This window comes from Nannospalax galili, unplaced genomic scaffold (genome assembly GCF_000622305.1).
Source record: "Nannospalax galili isolate Female #2095 unplaced genomic scaffold, S.galili_v1.0 scaffold806, whole genome shotgun sequence".
Taxonomy (NCBI): Eukaryota; Metazoa; Chordata; class Mammalia; order Rodentia; family Spalacidae; genus Nannospalax; species Nannospalax galili.
In genome coordinates, this window is record NW_008355419.1 from 1,430,681 (window position 1) to 1,449,403 (window position 18,723).

General features: G+C 55.9%; 1 protein-coding gene across 5 annotated transcripts in view; it reads left to right on the plus strand.

Moving 5' to 3' along the window:
- Positions 1-18,723, plus strand: part of Plch2 (phospholipase C eta 2) — a 62,885-nt gene that overhangs the window by 42,185 nt on the left and 1,977 nt on the right. For 3 of the 5 annotated variants that reach the window (XM_008852645.2, XM_008852644.1, XM_008852646.3), the window contains exons 9-21: positions 1,505-1,676; positions 1,996-2,103; positions 3,511-3,669; positions 10,726-10,824; positions 11,137-11,219; positions 12,321-12,418; positions 12,509-12,691; positions 12,907-13,014; positions 13,551-13,675; positions 13,754-13,838; positions 14,045-14,191; positions 14,567-14,646; positions 16,790-17,087. In XM_008852645.2, the coding sequence (XP_008850867.1) occupies positions 1,505-1,676; positions 1,996-2,103; positions 3,511-3,669; positions 10,726-10,824; positions 11,137-11,219; positions 12,321-12,418; positions 12,509-12,691; positions 12,907-13,014; positions 13,551-13,675; positions 13,754-13,838; positions 14,045-14,191; positions 14,567-14,646; positions 16,790-17,087 (1,745 nt within the window). Of the gene's footprint in view, positions 1-1,504; positions 1,677-1,995; positions 2,104-3,510; positions 3,670-10,725; positions 10,825-11,136; positions 11,220-12,320; positions 12,419-12,508; positions 12,692-12,906; positions 13,015-13,550; positions 13,676-13,753; positions 13,839-14,044; positions 14,192-14,566; positions 14,647-16,789; positions 17,589-18,385; positions 18,413-18,723 lie in introns of all 5 variants that reach the window. The other 2 variants (XM_008852649.1, XM_008852650.1) reach the window with 2 other exon arrangements.

The window sequence follows — 18,723 nt, forward strand, 5'->3', positions numbered from 1 at the left end:
TCTGGTCTCAGCTGCCCACGGAAATGGTGGCTCTAGCACTAATTACCCCCAGGAAGCCACTGTATCCAGACTCAATTTGCTGTCACTCAGCTGTGGTTGAAGATACTACTGAGAGAAATCTAATTTGGTTTCTGTAAATAGAAGGCAGCCTCCTTGCTTACCTTGGCTGAACAAGAGACTCTGAACAGGGAGGAGCTGATGGAATGGGGGGACGAAGCAGCCAAATGGATTTAGGAGACAAACGGCTGCAGGTGGCAGTGAGGCCGCCCCTGGGATTGCAGGTGGGGAGGGTGTTGCAGGGCCAGGGCAGCCGGGATGCACAGGTGTCCTGTAACTGCCAGGAGTCCACTTCCATGTGAGGGTGTCACCTTTGCAGGTGCAATGTCCCCCAGGACCTGGGCTTCAGTCTTCTGTCTCTTGCCTGAGAGATGGGGAGATAAATCATGTCATCCTGCTCTCCGTTGGCCCGCTCCACATCACATGGCTGCCCACTTCTTACTACATTTTCTAAAAGGATCATGATTGCCTTTGGCAGAAATCTAAGTAAAATGTGCACATGGTTAAAAATAAACAAAGCTGAAGAGTTGCTACTGAAAAGCCCCGTGGCGCATTCCCCATGCCGCACTGAGCAGGTATAACTGTTCTGCCTGATGCCATTTGTCTCCTTTATGGGGCCAGTGCAGAACCCCAGGGCCATTCAGAGTCAAGGTCAAAGAGATTATGTTTCTCAAAGTCTAATTTTTCTACTTTATTTAATACATGACAATTTTTAAGTTTAAGAGAAATTTTATTGACTCAAGAATTTCATACAATGAATTTTCTACTTTATTTAATACGACATTTTTTAAGTTTAAGAGAAATTTTATTGATTCAAGAATTCCATACAATGAATTTTTATTATATTCAGACCTCCTCCTCCATCTCCACCCTCACATCCCCTACCCCCCACCCACAACTTCATGTCTTCTCTTAGCAAATGAACAACCCCATCCATCTTACATAACACATCTGAGCTGGGTGCCAGAAAAATCATATCTCATTTAATACACGACATTCTTAAACCATGACCTTTTCAAACATTTCCTTTTGTTCTCCTGGAGTTTGTAATTGTCTGTTTCCCTCTTTACTGGTCCCTAAAGTCTCTCAGCTTCTTTCTCATCTACTCATTTGTCTTCCAAAGTTATTAGTGGATACACCAGGTGTGGTAGCACACGCCTTTAAACCCAGCACTCAGGAGGCAGACGCAGCAGATCTCTGTGAGATCAAGGCTAGCCTGGTTTACATAGTGAGTTCCAGGATGGCTGGGGCTAATGGAGACCCTGTCAAAAACAAAACAGAACAAAAACCAAACTTATTGGTGGGCCACTCTTAAAGCAGATGGCAGATCTTTCACCTCAAGTTTGGCACAGCCACCTCATCATTCAGTGATGTAAATGGCCTGTATACCTACAGGTGTGGGGCTTAGTCATTCTCTGGGGTCCTGGCCTCTCCCATCTCCTCTCAGATACCCAGTGATCCTGTCCATTGAGAACCACTGTAGTGTTGTCCAGCAGAAGAAGATGGCTCAGTATCTGACTGACATCCTCGGGGACAAGTTGGATCTGTCCTCGGTGAGCAGTGAGGATACCACCATGCTACCTTCTCCACAGATGCTCAAGGGCAAGATCTTGGTGAAGGTGAGCTCTGTGGACCATCATCACGCTGACTCTGACCTGGGCCAAATTGGAGCATTATAGACAGATGGGAGAGGGGGGCTTCAAGCAAGCCATGCCCCTGACTTGGCCTTAGTTTTACTACAGTAACCACATGGTTTGGGACCACCAGAGGTCACCGAGGTGTTTCCCTGTGTTATGTTGCCACAAGTATGGCCTGAGATTCCAAGAATGAGCTTGGGAAAGGCCCTCGTCTCTTGCTGCTGCTCCTTGTAGGTACCAGTCACTGGATCCCCCATACTTCCTTCAGGGCTTCTCTCCCATTATCTGCCTCCTCCCCTAGGGGAAGAAGCTCCCGGCCAATATCAGCGAGGATGCAGAGGAAGGCGAGGTGTCTGATGAGGACAGTGCCGATGAGATTGATGATGACTGCAAGCTCCTCAATGGGGATGTGAGTGGGCCAGGAGCTCTGCTTGAGGGCCTGGGGATGGGAAGCCTGTGGTCCCCAAGAGCAGCCTCTTGTCCTGGCTGTCAGGTTAACCTAGGAAGGGTGGCAACCAGAAGGGATGGACATAAGGTAAATGCTGGCATGGTGTGCAAAGCTGCCTGGCCTTTAAGGAATTCACTATGATGCTCTTCTCCCTCCCCTGCCCTCCACACAAGATACACGAACCCCATGTCTAACCAGCAGGCCACATCTACTATCGTCCCATTTCGGTTCCCATTCTTGAGCTGAGTCTTGGGTTTTGTCTTTGACCTTGGCCCAATCCTCTTAGCCCTTCGGTGAGTCTGGACAGCAATGGGGGAAGATCTGTCCTCACCATGGGTTCCACACCATGGCCCTCTTGCACTCATACCTGTCCTTGCCATACTCCTACTCAGAATCCCTCGGCTTCCTGACCAATCCAAGCAGGACTCTGGGTGGCCAGTGGCCCTGCCCAGCTACCCTCAGGCCCAGTACCAATGCCAACTCCAAGGCCAACTTCAATGCTAAGACCTCCTGTAGGCAGGTCCCTCTAGTGGTCATTATCACAGAGGACTCTGCGTCTTCACTGTGGCTGGCCTGGTCCATGGCTGGGAGCTGTGGAGGAAGCCTGAGCCATCTGCAAGGGGCTCTGCTGGGAGGGGGGAGCTGTGTGGAGGTGGGGCTCTGTAACTGGGTCTTCTCTCCTCTGGGTGCAGCTTTAAGCTGCTGTGTGGCAATGAAGACTCTATTTCTCTCTGAGGAGCTGTTAAATGGGAAAATAATTGTGCCTGAGGCCTCTGGGCCAGAGCTGGCTAATTGTTTCAGAAAGTCCTGAGGCAGCAGATTCCTCCTGTTTTGGGTGTGCCCGCACAGGTCTCTGGATGACCCGGGGTGGTGACAGAGCTTATGACTGTGACATCCTTAGTGGCCACACCAACCCAGGTACCCAGGACAGTCCTGGTGCCCCAGACCCAAGTCCTTCCTCAAGCTCTCCAAGTACATCAGGGCCTCGCTGGGGCTCTTTCCTTAGAGAAGGGTGCTTGGCCAGGACTGCAGGCTCCCCTAAAATCTGCCCTGCTCTTGCTTTCCCATCGAGGTGCATGGCGGCCAACGTTTGGGCCTCGGATCCTGTGCTATCTGTAGGGGTGGAGTGCCCTGACCTCTTTCAGAGGCTCACTGGGCTTGGACCTGCCAGCTATGTGCTCTGCTCGCCAGGCAGCACTATATTGAAGGGATCGCATATGCCTACCTGTAGCTACCTACAGGTGGGGCGAATCATAGCCTCTGTGCCTTGTGTGCACAGTTTGTGTACAGGGACTTTGAAGACTGTTCCCCTCTGCTGCTCACTGGGCTGGGGACAGGTGCCAGTGGACTGACCTCTGGCTTTGGCAGGCCTCCACCAATCGGAAGCGTGTGGAAAACATTGCTAAGAAGAAACTGGATTCTCTGATCAAGGAGTCGAAGATCCGTGATTGTGAAGACCCCAGTGACTTCACTGTCTCCACGCTGTCCCCATCCAGAAAACTTGGGCACAGAGCAGAGGCCAAGAAGGTGAGACCCCTGTTGCTGACAGATATTTCACGAACAGCCAACCTGTGGGCCAGCTGAGGGCCCCAGAGCATGTGTGGGCATACATATCTGCACATATAAGTACCGATGAACAGAAGTATGTATATGCATATATGGATAACACACTTGTGTATACACATACATCTGTGTACACACACATATACCTGTACCTACACCCAAACATACACATGTACAACACTCACACACACATGGATGTATAGCTATATCCATACACACCTATAACAGCACTTATACCTACCCATACCTGCATGCACACATGTACACATGCATACATGTGCACCCATGCATGCATAACACACACAACTACATTCCTATACACATTTATGTACACGCAAACCTATGCAGTGTTCACATATGTACATACCTGCAGTACATTAACACAATTTTTACAAGTGGTCAGGTAGTCCCTTGGATACTTGCTACTTCTCTTGGAAGGGACTTTGAAAATTGCCCACCTTGGTGAGGATCTCAGAAGTGACAGAGGGGTGGACGGCAGGGTCTCAGAGCTCAGCCAGTTCTGGGAACTGCCCCTCACCCAGATCAACCCAGAGCTGTGTCCCCGGGGAGATACACAGACTGGCCATCAGAGACCACCATGGCAGGTGTGATGAGGCGGGGGTGGGAGCAGGTGCCAGGCAGACTTGACCAGGCTTTGCAGTCAGTGTGCCTCTGGTGGGGGCAGCAAGCCAAGCTTGAAGGACAGGTGCATCAGCTAAGTGTCTGGAATGAAGGAGCCATGTAGCAGCTGGCTGTGGTGGCAATGATGGGCCAGGCAGCCGGCCTCTCAGCTGGGCCGGGCATCTGCAGGGTGAGAAGGCTGAGAGGCCCCCAGTCCCCAGACAGTCTTCCTTGCCCTGCCCTACCCTTCATGTGGCACTGGACTCACTTTGTGCTGTTTCCAAGGCCCTTGGGAATGGCCAGAAGGGGGTTTCTCCCAGCTGAGGCTGTACCTTCCCCTACTGGGACCAGTATTTTTAGAGATGGGTGTTTGTGTGTCCACCCACAGCCCTGGAGGGCTCAGGCAGCTCTGTCCAGGTGGCTCACATAGGTCCCATGCCCACAGCCCTCTATTTTTAGCTCCCAGACATTTAGGCGAGAGGGTGTAGCCCACCTAATACTGTGCTCAGCCAGGTGGGGGTTGGCTCTATTCTCTGCTTTTCTTGGCCAACAAGAAGGGCACTTGGGGACAGTAGCACAGCCTGGCCCAGCAACCTCATGCATGAAAAGCCATTGGGCACCTGTACTCAGAGAGGAGGAGGAAGAGGGGCTTTGCTGAGGTTGGAGGTTGAAGTTTGGAGCCCCATCCTGACAGCATCTCCAAGCTCTCTAGGACAGCCTGTAAGGGATAAGCAGGAAGGGTATATGTAGTGGAGCTGGCTAAGTTAGAGACAGGAGGATCATGGGGTAGGAACTCGGTCTGCCAGGGAACTTCTTGGGGGTTATCAAGGAAGAAAGGGGTGTATCTCTGTAGGGTTGTCATGGGGATAGAAAGTCCTACCATGAGGCACTTCAGCCTTTCTGTGCTCTGGACTAGGTATCACCCCCTCTGTGCGTAAATCTGAGGACACAAGGCCAGGCTCAGGGGTCTTTATGCGAGAGCAGGAGGCCTTAGGAGCAGCAAATAAATACCTAGGGGACAGAAGGTACCCCACAAGAAATGCTGAGCATAACTCCAGAGGGTGCTGGCCGGTGCCACCAGCCCTGCCCCTCAGGGTGGCCCCAGCTCAGGGTGTTCTCTGCTGGTGATGGTGACTCAGCTGCTGGTCTTGTCTATGGAGGGGACCCTCTGATGCTGTCTGGGCTACTTTGCCCCAAGCTCACACTATGACAAGATGCTCGCAGTCCCTGAGGGTGGCCAGGTGGGCCTGCTTCCTGTGCACGGTGCTGCCAGACTGACAGCCTGGCCTTGCTATGTGGACTGTGGCTGGTGAGCACATGCCCGCTGCTCTCAGTTATGTGCAGATTTTTCCTTCAAGGCTCGGTGATGGTAGCAGTTGGAATAAATAATACTTAAAGAACTTTGAGACATGTCAGCTTCACAGGGTTCCCAGTACATAAGTAAAGCTGCATGTGCAAGGGTATGCAGTACATGTGCAGGGCCTCTCCCTGCACATATCCAGGAATTAAGAGGAAAGCAGGCCAGCATCACTGGTTGCTGATAGGCCATTGTCTCTAAAGGACATGCAGGGCACAGATAACCCCGCTATATTGGCTACAAAAGAGCTATCTCTGGAGCCTATGGACTGGAAGTGTGTGGCTGACATGGCCACAGGGTCACTCTGGGCATCAGGAAAGGCTGGCCACAGCTGCTACTGACCCCCCAAGAGAGTGGACGAGTCAGGGTTCAAGGAAGCTGGCAATTGCTTTGAGCCATAATCACAACAACCAGACTAGTGAGAGGATGTGCTTGCTTCCCACGTGTCTGATGAAGTGGTACCAGGGCAGGGTAGCATAGGAAGAGATCAGGGGACAGGAAGTGCTTTGCTGAGAGGGTGGCTGAGAGCTGAGAGTTCTCTGTGGTTAGGGACTAGAGGAGGCTCTTGTAGCACCTCTGGCACATCCACGTACATTTGCAAGGGTATGCAGAAGTGTTCATGGTGTGTACAGGGTCCCTGGTGTGTGCAGGAGTCCATGGTGTGTACAGGTTCATGATGTGTGCAGGGTTCATGGTGTGTGCAGGGTCCATGGTGTGTGCAGGAGTCCATGGTGTGTACAGGTTCATGATGTGTGCAGTGTCCATGGTGTGTGCAGTGTCCATGGTGTGTGCAGGTTCATGGTGTGTGCAGGGTCCATGATGTGTGCAGGGTCCATGGTGTGTGCAGGGTCCATGGTGTGTGTAGGGTCCGTGGTGTGTGCAAGAGTGCATGGTGTTTGCAGGAGTCCATGGTGTGTGCAGGGTCCATGGTGTGTGCAGTGTCCATGGTGTGTGCAGGGTCCATGGTGTGCGCAGGAGTGCATGGTGTTTTCAGGAGTCCATGATGTGTGCAGGAGTGCATGGTGTTTGCAGGAGTCCATGGTGTGTGCAGGGTCCATGATGTGTGTAGGGTCCATGGTGTGTTCAGGGTTCATGGTATGTGCAGTGTCCATGGTGTGTGCAGTGTCCATGGTGTGTGCAGGGTCCATGGTGTGTGCAGGGTCCATGGTGTGTGTAGGGTCCATGGTGTGTGCAGGTTCATGGTGTGTGCAGGGTCTATGATGTGTGCAGGGTCCATGATGTGTGTAGGGTCCATGGTGTGTTCAGGGTTCATGGTATGTGCAGTGTCCATGGTGTGTGCAGTGTCCATGGTGTGTGCAGGGTCCATGAGGTGTGCAGGGTCTATGATGTGTGCAGGGTCCATGATGTGTGCAGGGTCCATGGTGTGTGCAGGAGTCCATGGTGTGTGCAGGGTCCATGGTATGTGTAGGGTCCATGATGTGTTCAGGGCCCATGATGTGTGTAGGGTCCATGGTGTGTGCAGGTTCATGGTGTGTGCAGGGTCCATGAGGTGTGCAGGGTCCATGGTGTGTTCAGGGTTCATGGTATGTGCAGTGTCCATGGTGTGTGCAGGGTCCATAATGTGTGCAGGGTCCATGATGTGTACAGGGTCCATGGTGTATGCAGGAGTCCATGGTGTGTGCAGGGTCCATAATGTGTGCAGGGTCCATGATGTGTACAGGGTCCATGGTGTATGCAGGAGTCCATGGTGTGTGCAGGGTCCATAATGTGTGCAGGGTCCATGATGTGTACAGGGTCCATGGTGTATGCAGGAGTCCATGGTGTGTGCAGGGTCCATAATGTGTGCAGGGTCCATGATGTGTACAGGGTCCATGGTGTATGCAGGAGTCCATGGTGTGTGCAGGGTCCATAATGTGTGCAGGGTCCATGATGTGTACAGGGTCCATGGTGTATGCAGGAGTCCATGGTGTGTGCAGGGTCCATAATGTGTGCAGGGTCCATGATGTGTACAGGGTCCATGGTGTATGCAGGAGTCCATGGTGTGTGCAGGGTCCATAATGTGTGCAGGGTCCATGATGTGTACAGGGTCCATGGTGTATGCAGGAGTCCATGGTGTGTGCAGGGTCCATAATGTGTGCAGGGTCCATGATGTGTACAGGGTCCATGGTGTATGCAGGAGTCCATGGTGTGTGCAGGGTCCATAATGTGTGCAGGGTCCATGATGTGTACAGGGTCCATGGTGTATGCAGGAGTCCATGGTGTGTGCAGGGTCCATAATGTGTGCAGGGTCCATGATGTGTACAGGGTCCATGGTGTATGCAGGAGTCCATGGTGTGTGCAGGGTCCATAATGTGTGCAGGGTCCATGATGTGTACAGGGTCCATGGTGTATGCAGGAGTCCATGGTGTGTGCAGGGTCCATAATGTGTGCAGGGTCCATGATGTGTACAGGGTCCATGGTGTATGCAGGAGTCCATGGTGTGTGCAGGGTCCATAATGTGTGCAGGGTCCATGATGTGTACAGGGTCCATGGTGTATGCAGGAGTCCATGGTGTGTGCAGGGTCCATAATGTGTGCAGGGTCCATGATGTGTACAGGGTCCATGGTGTATGCAGGAGTCCATGGTGTGTGCAGGGTCCATAATGTGTGCAGGGTCCATGATGTGTACAGGGTCCATGGTGTATGCAGGAGTCCATGGTGTGTGCAGGGTCCATAATGTGTGCAGGGTCCATGATGTGTACAGGGTCCATGGTGTATGCAGGAGTCCATGGTGTGTGCAGGGTCCATAATGTGTGCAGGGTCCATGATGTGTACAGGGTCCATGGTGTATGCAGGAGTCCATGGTGTGTGCAGGGTCCATAATGTGTGCAGGGTCCATGATGTGTACAGGGTCCATGGTGTATGCAGGAGTCCATGGTGTGTGCAGGGTCCATAATGTGTGCAGGGTCCATGATGTGTACAGGGTCCATGGTGTATGCAGGAGTCCATGGTGTGTGCAGGGTCCATAATGTGTGCAGGGTCCATGATGTGTACAGGGTCCATGGTGTATGCAGGAGTCCATGGTGTGTGCAGGGTCCATAATGTGTGCAGGGTCCATGATGTGTACAGGGTCCATGGTGTATGCAGGAGTCCATGGTGTGTGCAGGGTCCATAATGTGTGCAGGGTCCATGATGTGTACAGGGTCCATGGTGTATGCAGGAGTCCATGGTGTGTGCAGGGTCCATGATGTGTGCAGGGTCCATGATGTGTACAGGGTCCATGGTGTATGCAGGAGTCCATGGTGTGTGCAGGGTCCATGATGTGTGTAGGGTCCATGGTGTGTGCAGGATCCATGGTGTGTGCGGGGTTCATGGTATATGCAGGGTCCATGATGTATGCAGGAGTCCATGGTTTGTGCAGGTTGATGGTGTGTTCAGAGTCCATGATGTGTGCAGGGTCCATGGTGTGTGCAGAATTCACTCTGTGTTCAGGGTCCATGATGTGTGCAGGAGTCCATGGTGTGTGTAGGGTCCATGGTGTGCTGCAGTACATAGTGCATGCAGGGTCCATGATGTGTGCAGGTTCATGGTGTGTGCAGGGTCTATGGTGTGTTCAGGAGTCCATGGTGTGTGCAGGGTTCATGATGTGTTCAGGTCCATGGTGTGTGCAGGTTCATGGTGTGTGCAGGGTCCATGATGTGTGCAGGTTCATGGTGTGTGCAGGGTCCATGATGTGTGCAGGAGCCCATGATGTGTGTAGGATTCATGGTGTGTGCAGAGTCCATGGTGTGTGCAAGAGTCCATGGTGTGTTCAGGGATCATGGTGTGTGCAGGTTCATGGTATGTGCAGGGTCCATGATGTGTCCAGGAGTCCATGGTGTGTGCAGGGTTCATGCTACATGCAGCAGTCCATGGTGTATGCAGGGTCCATGATGTGTGCAGGGGTCCATGCTGTGTACAGGACTGTCCATGTCCATGTTCAAGAGTGTCCTTTGGTGAGTGTATCAGGCTGTGTGCAGTGCATCCGTGTTTTATGAAGATATGACCATGTGGGTGTTTGGGGATTCACACAGCTGTGTGCAGACAGTTCTCATGCATAGTGCATGCATGCATGTAGTACATTTGTCCTCTTGATGCCCCTCTCTGTCATGATCCCTGGCTGCAGGCATATGACTGCCCTGTGTCTGACAGAAGCCAGCCCCTACCTGGGGTAGGGGACAAAACAGTGTGGGTCACCCCAGGGTGGTGCTGCCCTGAGTTTGTGGGCTTCTGTTGAAGAGTTGGGGGGAGTAGGTGGTGATAGCCACAGTAGCCTGGGAAAGGCAAGTGCGTGGGTACAATCTCTTCTCCGCAGCCCTGGTGTGAACAAGCTTCTAGGAAGGAGCCTGGGGCCCTTAGGCCAGGGCTGGGAGGGACAAGGAGCCTGGGTGTGCCCACCCCATGCCCAGGGGCTTGGTAGTCCTGCCCCGTGCCCAGGGGCTTGGTAGGCCAGCCCCGTGCCCAGGGGCTTGGTAGGCCTGCCCCGTGCCCAGGGGCTTGGTAGGCCTGCCCCGTGCCCAGGGGCTTGGTAGGCCTGCCCCGTGCCCAGGGGCTTGGTAGACCTGCCCCGTGCCTAGGGGCTTGGTAGGCCTGCCCCGTGCCCAGGGGCTTGGTAGCCCTGCCCTGTGCTTCCCAGACTCCCTTTGCCTGCCATATCTGGGATTATGACTCTAATTCATGCTGCATAGCAGGCGGGGCATCAGGGTTGTGGGGATCTTCAAAAAGGGTGATGTAAGCAGGCCAGCTGAAGAGTATTACAGATGCAGCTGCTCCTAATACGCGGTCTCCATCCATGGTAAAGAAATCTGGAACTCGTTACTTGAGTTTAAAACCATACATTGCAGGAGACTGGTGTGGGCACGTAAGTGGATGCTGGTGCTGTTCTGAATCCGACTCTCAGAACTTCTCCCTAGCAGCTCTGCCTACCCGGGCCCCAGATCGTGGCCTTGCTCCCAGGCCTGGTCTAGTCCACCTCCTCTGGGAAGGCTTCCTGGAGCCTCCAAGGAGCTAGTCTGCCTTCCCTGTCTGATTGGAGACTGGGCTCAACCTCTGTCTACCCCTCAGGGTCAGAGCAAGGCCGAGGAGGATGTGGAGTCCTGGGAGGACACAGGGGCAAGCAGGCGGAACAGCCGTCTCCTCCTGAGCAGCTTCTCTAAGCGCAAGGTCAGCAGGAGTCCTGGGTTGGGGATCTGGAGTGACCATCATCCCTTGTTAGCTGCTGGCTGTGGCTGGGGTCAGGAGCCCAGGGCCAGGGGGCTCTAGCCACTACCCCCTTGACTCACACTGGCCAAAGTCCAAGATTCAAATACCCCATGGCTGCCTGAGAGAACTCCAGGATCAGGGCAGAGATTCCTGTGGACTTGGGTGGGAACCCAGGAACCTGGGCAGAAAGACCCCTACCCTGTACTTTCCTGCCTTTGCATGTCCTGGCCTGACCCATGGCTCCCCAAGTCACAATTCTGCCTCCCTGCACAGAAAAAAGGCAGCAAAATAAAGAAGGTGGCCAGCGTGGAAGAGGGGGATGAGGACCTGGACTCCCCAGGAAACCAGAGCCGAGGGTCAGTGCCCTGCCCAGTGTATGTGGGGAGGGGTGTCCCTACCCAGTCCCAGGGGGCTCTCCCTGAGTGCTGGGCAGGACTAAGGGTGGGCAGGTGCCAGGTCCCATGCCCTATTTCCATTCTGAACACGAGTTGAAGTGGAGCTGTTTTCCAGGCAACAGCAGAAGGGCATGTGCAACCCAGGGTCATGGCTCTGGATGGCCTAGCAGGGTTCAGGCACTAGGGCAAAGGGCTGGTCCCGAGGCATCCTCAGGGTCTCCTGGGCTCAGACACTGCCTGGTTCATCCAGCCTTGGTGTCTGTACCCTCTTCTCAAGGCCTCTAACCTTATGTCCTCGACAGGGGGGTAGTGTCTGTCTGTCTCTGGGCCTCCTATGCCCCTATGAAAGTGACATCTATGTTTCCAGAACAGGCCATGTTGGGATAGTGCCAGCCTGCTTGTGCGTAATTGTCTATCACAGCACCTCTGGGGGCTCCTTGGGGTCTCATACCTGCACGTCCATCTTCCCCATGGTGTCCCATGGCCCCATTTTTCCCTCCTGTCTGTCTCCTCCCCTTCTCCTTACCAGGTCTTGTCCCTGTCTGTCTGCATCCCTGTCAACATCCCTCCCAGCCTCTCCCCTCTGCTCTGTCGGCAGCCCTGGCTCTGCTCTCGCACTTGACTAAGACGCTGATTGTCACTGCCCTGCGTCTTCATGAGAGTCATTCCAATTTCTCCCCGGCTCAGAGTGCTCCAGAAGTCCTGTGTTCCTCAGAGCAGCCCCTGGCTGTGCAAGCCTCCTCAGTCCCCTGTCTTGCAGGTGCTTAGAAGCACCCAGGGTCTTTGCACCAAGGACCTCCTGATCTCTTCATGGCAGCCCATATCCAGCAGGCCCATGTCCATAGTCCCATCGAGGTCTGGGAGTCTGTCCCCAACAGGGTTGGCTCCTGTCCCCACCTCTGCATTGCCCACGAGGCCTGGGTTACCTGGGACATGTGATCTGGGAGCAGACGAACCTGTCCAGGCCATGGAACCCAACTCATAGAGCCAGACAGCTGGCTGACCCAGGATGGGAGGGGCGTAACCACAGGGTCCTGAGTAGCCCTTACCACGCCCTCACAGGACAGCCCGGCAGAAGAAGACCATGAAGCTGTCACGGGCCCTCTCGGACCTGGTGAAATACACCAAGTCTGTGGGCACCCACGACGTGGAGACGGAGGGTGAGGGCCGAGGGGCGGGTGGGGCCCGGACTGTTGGGCTATGGGGGGTGCAGGCTGTGTGAGCTCACGCCTGGCTGGTCTGTGCCCCAGTGGCATCCAGCTGGCAGGTGTCATCCTTCAGCGAGACCAAGGCTCACCAGATCCTTCAGCAGAAGCCTGCCCAGTATCTGCGCTTTAACCAGCACCAGCTTTCACGCATATACCCCTCCTCCTACCGTGTCGACTCCAGCAACTACAACCCACAGCCTTTCTGGAATGCTGGCTGCCAGATGGGTGGGTGCAGGGGTACTGAGGTAGAACTGGGATGGTGAGGAGGGCCATCCCTGTAGGCCTTGGGCAAGCAGGGTGGAACCCTTCAGACCCCAGGGTGACAAAGGAAAGACCCTGCCTGCCCCTACGCTGATAGCATGTGCCAGGCTTTGAACCCCAGAGCTCACACAGGAGTGTGTGGACAGTCACTGACCTGCATGTGTCCTGTTTTTCTTCAGTTGCCCTGAATTACCAGTCAGAGGGGCGGATGCTGCAGCTGAACAGAGCCAAGTTCAGTGCCAACGGCAGCTGCGGCTACGTGCTCAAGCCCCTGTGCATGTGCCAGGGTGAGGGGCTTGAGCTGGGGTAGGGTCCTCTGAGACTACGCTGGATACGGAGTGGGGGCTGCATAAGACAGACTCAGGCTGGGACTGGGATACTAGGACCCTGGAAGGTGGGAGTGGGTGCTTCCATGGACTCCATTTCTGCTGGGCCCTGGGCTCTAGGCTGCATAAGATTGAGGGGCAGGATTTGTCTGAGGTCCTGGTGTGTCCTGTGGGACTCAGGGCCAGATGTTGGAGCTCAGTCCCTGCTGGGCACACTCAGGAGCCTGCTTCTGCCCCACAGTCTTCTTCCAATGTGCTGTACAGACCTGTGGCTTCTTCCCGCATACTGTTCCCTCACCATATCCCCTCTTGGACCCACTGAGCAAGCCCCCAGCTGTCCTGTGGCCAAGTCACCTGCTATCACTATGACATGGCCTCCAACTCCGGGTCTAAGCTTTTGGCTGTTTCTTGGGGCTGTTTGCAGTGAGAGCCCCACAGACCAGTAGGTGGGGGTATGCTGTAAGCTGTGTGTTCGGCTTACCCCTGTGTCCTCTCAGGCGTCTTCAACCCCAACTCTGAGGACCCTCTGCCCGGGCAGTTAAAGAAGCAGCTGGCTTTGAGGATCATCAGTGGCCAGCAGCTGCCCAAGCCACGGGACTCGATGCTGGGTGACCGTGGGGAGGTAGGGGTGAGCCCACATAGGCGAGGTGGGTGGTGGGAGGGCCTGGGTCCCCGGTACCACCCCTCACCCTGTCCCCAGATCATCGACCCCTTCGTGGAGGTGGAGGTCATCGGGCTCCCTGTGGACTGCAGCAAGGAGCAGACCCGAGTGGTGGACGACAATGGTGAGGGCTCCTGCCAAAGTGGGTGAGGGCACCAGATGCCAACCTGTGCTCGAGGCTGCCATAGGCCCCATGTGGGATATGAGAGCCTGACCCCAGAGGAAGTGGCCGGGGCCACCCGCTTGGTGCCCTGTCCACTTTGGGGCCCCATAGGTGCCAGTCCTTGACCCCAGCTCTTAGCCTGCTGGGCCTCTTCCTACCATCTCTAGGCTTCAACCCCATGTGGGAGGAGACATTAGTATTCACTGTGCACATGCCAGAGATCGCGCTTGTTCGCTTCCTCGTCTGGGACCATGACCCCATTGGGCGTGACTTCATTGGCCAGAGGACACTGGCTTTCAGCAGCATGATGCCAGGTAGGGAGGAGGCCAGGATCAAGGAGACTTAGCACTGGCCAGAATTCCCCACCCAAACTGACTAAGGGCTCCAGAACAGGGGAGGGCTCAGCCTCATGCTGTGAGTGGGCCTGGGCCTGGTAAGGAGTGGAGGGAGTCTATGAGGCTGGCTGCATAGATGTGGGTGGGGTGGGTCATCCCAAGAGAGAGGTCCCTGCAGGTGGACCCATGCCCAAGGGCTGCCCCAAGAAGTGGAGCAGGTATTGGGCCTATGGGAAGGGGTTTCCCCAGGACTGGGCTCATTGGTGCTTCTCAAGGCTTGGGGACCTTTAAGGAAAGGTTTGGCAGGCTAGGGAGGGGTGAGAGCCCTGATAACTGGTGACCCTGCTGCTCCAGGCTATCGGCACGTGTACCTGGAAGGGATGGAAGAGGCCTCTATCTTTGTCCATGTAGCTGTTAGTGACATCAGTGGTAAGGTGAGTGTTGTCCCCCAGGCCATCTGAGGCTGGAAAAGGGGAGTATCTGCCCCTCATCCCACTCTGTAACCCCGTCTGGACTGGGGCCTGGTAGTCACCTTCCTGGGCCTCCTCCTCAACATATGATGTGGGGTGTTGGGAGACTCTGACCCTGGAGCCCACCAGTGCTGACCTCAACATCCTAAGGGGGCTGCGGGCAGTCAACTGGACCAAACATCCCTGTCCTGGGATCCCCCTGGTATCTCCCTCCCTGCCCTCTGTGTGCTGCTAATGCTAGTCCCAGTCTTCCTTGGTGGCTCCTGGCCCTGCCTATCTGGGAGCACTGACCGCTTGGCTCCTCAGCAGGGACAGAACACTGTAGCCCCTTCCTGTGGCTTTCCTTGTCCTGAGCCCCGCCCCCAACCTACTTCCAGGGTCACCTGGAAGGGATCTGCCTGCATTTTCCCACTACTCCAGAACCCCAGCCCATGTGTTCCTGCTCCAGGCCAGAGCAGGAAGGGCTCTCAATCTGTGGAGCCCCGCTGTCCCAGTTCTCAACCTGATGCACCCTTTGGGCATAACCTGGTATAGCCAGCCCTCAGGGGTCGGTAACTACAGTGTGTGGGTCTCAATGGACCCAGCACTGACTCTCCTGCAGCACCCATGGGCCCAGAGGCTCTGTGGGTGTCCTGTTCTATGCTATCACCCGTCCGTTCACGCCTGTCTCCGAGGGCCAAGGGCTGGATAGGCCCCACTCTGGTCACCATGGCCACCTCACCTGCCTTCACTCTGTCTCTTTGGTCTTGCAGTGGGCCTCTCTATGTCCCAAGTCTACTTTTAGAAGCTCATCCTTGTTAGGCGTCTGAAAGGTACCCGGCGCCGCGGGACGGTGTAACCCGCCGCCCCACCTGCATGCCAGGCCGCGCCCATTAGCATCCGTGATTCTTGGTAGCATTTTGGAGATTGTCAGCTCATGTGACATGGATCATGACATGGTTCCTGGGTCCCCTGGGCCATCCTCAGCCAGAGAGCGGCATTTACAAGGCAGATCCAGGATTCAGCCAAGGCCAAGGGCCTGTCTATCCTGTCTTCCTCTCCCACCCTCTTCCCTTTCCTTATTGTGGTTTTCTCTGCACACTCAGCTCCCTTCCTGGCCTCTCCTTCCTTTCCCTGTCTGCCCACACTGCCATTTCTCACCTCCCCCACTTCTTCCTCAGTCTGTGCCAGTGTCTGGGTTGGGGTCGGGGGTGATACCCAGTAGGCACTCCGGCCTGAATCCTGGATCTCCTTCTAAATGGCTGTCCAGCCACATTGACCAAATTGCACTGGATTTGGGATCTTGAATCGGGAAGCCGATTCAAGTGCTGGCCACTCTATCGCCTCTGCAGAGGGGCCTCTGGCCTCCAGGCCCCGGGCTACTCCACTCACAAGCACGGCCCATCTTGGGGGATGGTGGGTGTTGTTGGGATCTTCTGTGGGATGGAGGGGTGTATGGCATGGGAGGACTGCTGTGGCCTCTGCCCTCTTGAGATGCCGCTGCTTGGCCCTCTCCAGCAGTGATCTAAACAAGTGGGGTGGAGGGAGGACTGCAGGAGAGGTCTGGGCCAAGAGCCTGGCACCGGTCTGGTACTGAGCTAGCCGAGGGCCTCAGAGGATCATGCGGGCAGAGAACAAGCCAACCTGGAGGAATCTGCCTGGGGGAGTTCATGGCTTCCTAGAAGGGCAGCCCTCCAGAGTCAGGAAAGGTAGCTGGGGAGTAGGCAGGGCAGAACCCGAGGGAGAGTAGGTCTCACTGGGGCAAGGGAAACGTGACTCATGGTGACAACAGACCCCAACTTTTCTTGGGCTGCAGTCAAGTCCTCAAAGAAAGGACAAGTGGGTGGCCAGGGTCTAGGATGGAAGTCAGCCATTAGAGAACACAGTGAAGGTTCTCTGGCCTCCAGCCTTAGTTTGGGAAAGGACAAGTTGTTAGTCTGAAGGCTAAAGCCCTGCTATCCCTGGTAGAGCTGCCAGGAGACCCTGCCCCTTGTGTATAGCAATCCACTATACCTCCTGTCAGTCTGTGGCACCCACAGGCTCACCCTCTGGAGAGCAAGCCTTAGGTTGCAGCCACAGCTGGGCCAGGTGGTCCAGGCACCAGCTATGTGGGCTGTTTTTCTTACAGGTCAAACAGACTCTGGGTCTAAAAGGCCTGTTCCTCCGCGGCCCAAAGCCAGGCTCTCTGGACAGTCATGCTGCTGGGCAGCCCCTGCCCCGGCCTTCCGTTAGCCAGAGGCTCCTGCGGCGCACAGCCAGTGCCCCAACCAAGAGCCAGAAGCCAAGACGCAAGGGCTTCCCCGAGCTGGCCCTGGGCACTCAGGACGCAGGCTCCGAGGGGGCAGCTGATGACATAGTACCCTCTAGCCCCAACCCAGCTCTGGAGGCCCCTACCCACGAGAGGTCAGGCGGCAGCAGTCCCCGAGGTAAGACACCAGCAGCAGCCACGGAAGAGAGGAGCCCTGCACAGGTGCGCTCCCCGCATGTCCCTGAAGGCCCTGGACCTGCAGGGATGGCCGCCACATGCATGAAGTGCGTGGTGGCCTCCTGCACCGGTATGGACGTTGAGGGCCTGCCGAGGGAGCAGCCACCCAGCCCAGGGCCTGTGGGCAGGTACACAGCCATCAGCCATCAGCCCCAGGCTCGGGTGGATTCGCTGGGGGGCCCTTGCTTCAGACTGAGCCCTCGAGCGACCCCAGGGAGAAGCAGAGAGGCCCCCAAGGGCCCTAGGGCTCGGCGGCAGGGTCCAGGTGGTGGCTCCGTGTCCTCGGACTCCAGCAGCCCAGACAGCCCAGGCAGCCCCAAGGTGGCCCCCTGCCAGCCAGAGGGTGCCCACAGGCAGCAGGGGGCGCTACAGGGAGAGATGAACGCCTTGTTCGTTCAAAAGTTGGAGGAGATGAGGAGTAATTCCCCCATGTTCTCCACGGGTAAGGCCTGCCATTCCTCCGCATCCCGTGTTCTGCACACCCGGCATGCCTGAGCCATCCACGCCTGCTGTCTTGTGGCCCTGCTGTGTTTGCTCCGTTGGCTTAACCTGTGGCCTGTCTGCCTCAGACCCCTCCCCTCTGTCCAAGAGGCCCAGCACTTTGAAGGGATGGTGACCAGGGGAGTTTGAGTCACCATGGCCCTTCTGAGAGCTGGGAGCTACTTGTGGAGGGACTCGGTACTGTCCAGCCAGGGCTCAACGAGGGCTTACTTGCTGGCTGACCTGACCGGTTGCCCTGATGTCCTTCCCAGGTCTGGGAAGGTTCCAGCTCCCAGTCCTGCTGCCCTCCAGGGCCAGATGCAGGGATTGTCTTGTCAGTGTAATCCCTCTGGGGAAGTCTGCTATTGGACTGTAGAGGTGCCACAGAGGAGGTCCCTCAGAGACCAGGGTGGAAGGTGCTCACAACCCGGAGTCAGGGCCTCAGAACACAGTGCTGGGAGCATACATGTGCTCCCGGGGCCCTGTGTTGACTAAATGGCGTGGAGCTGCTGTCTGGCCACCCACTGGCTTGTAGCCGCTAACAGTTGCTGGCTCGCACCTTGTCAGCAGGAGTGTGAAAGAGCTGATCTGAGCTGGTTTCCTGAGCCCCAGCCTGGGTGGGAGGGACGTGTACCTAGTCTACCTGCCCCCACTGCACTCCTCCCACCCCCTCCCAGCCTGTCTGTCTGTCCATCTGCCAGCCCACCCCACACTGACCATGTTCTCCTTTCTGCCCTGCTCCCCATGCTGCCTCCGTAGTTAGGGATTGAGACCTGCGAGTGCCAGGTAACAGGCCCAGCCCGTGTGCCCTGTGCTGCCCCAGCCCCAGGAAGACCAGGCCTGCCTGCTGCCCTGTGTGGGGCCTAGGCACCTCTCCCCCAGCTCCAGCAGCAGCAGGGTGGGGGCGCTCTAAGTGCCACAGTAGATGTGTATACATGGACAGGCCTGACTGCTGGGCTGTCCTGGGGTGGGCTGACCCCACTGACCCTTGGCCCAGGGGTCAGGAGTTAGAGTTCATTGGCGAGATTCATAATTCTCTCTCTCTAAACCCTTTCTCTTCTCTATCCCTTGCTTTTTCCTCTCTCCCCCCCCCCCCC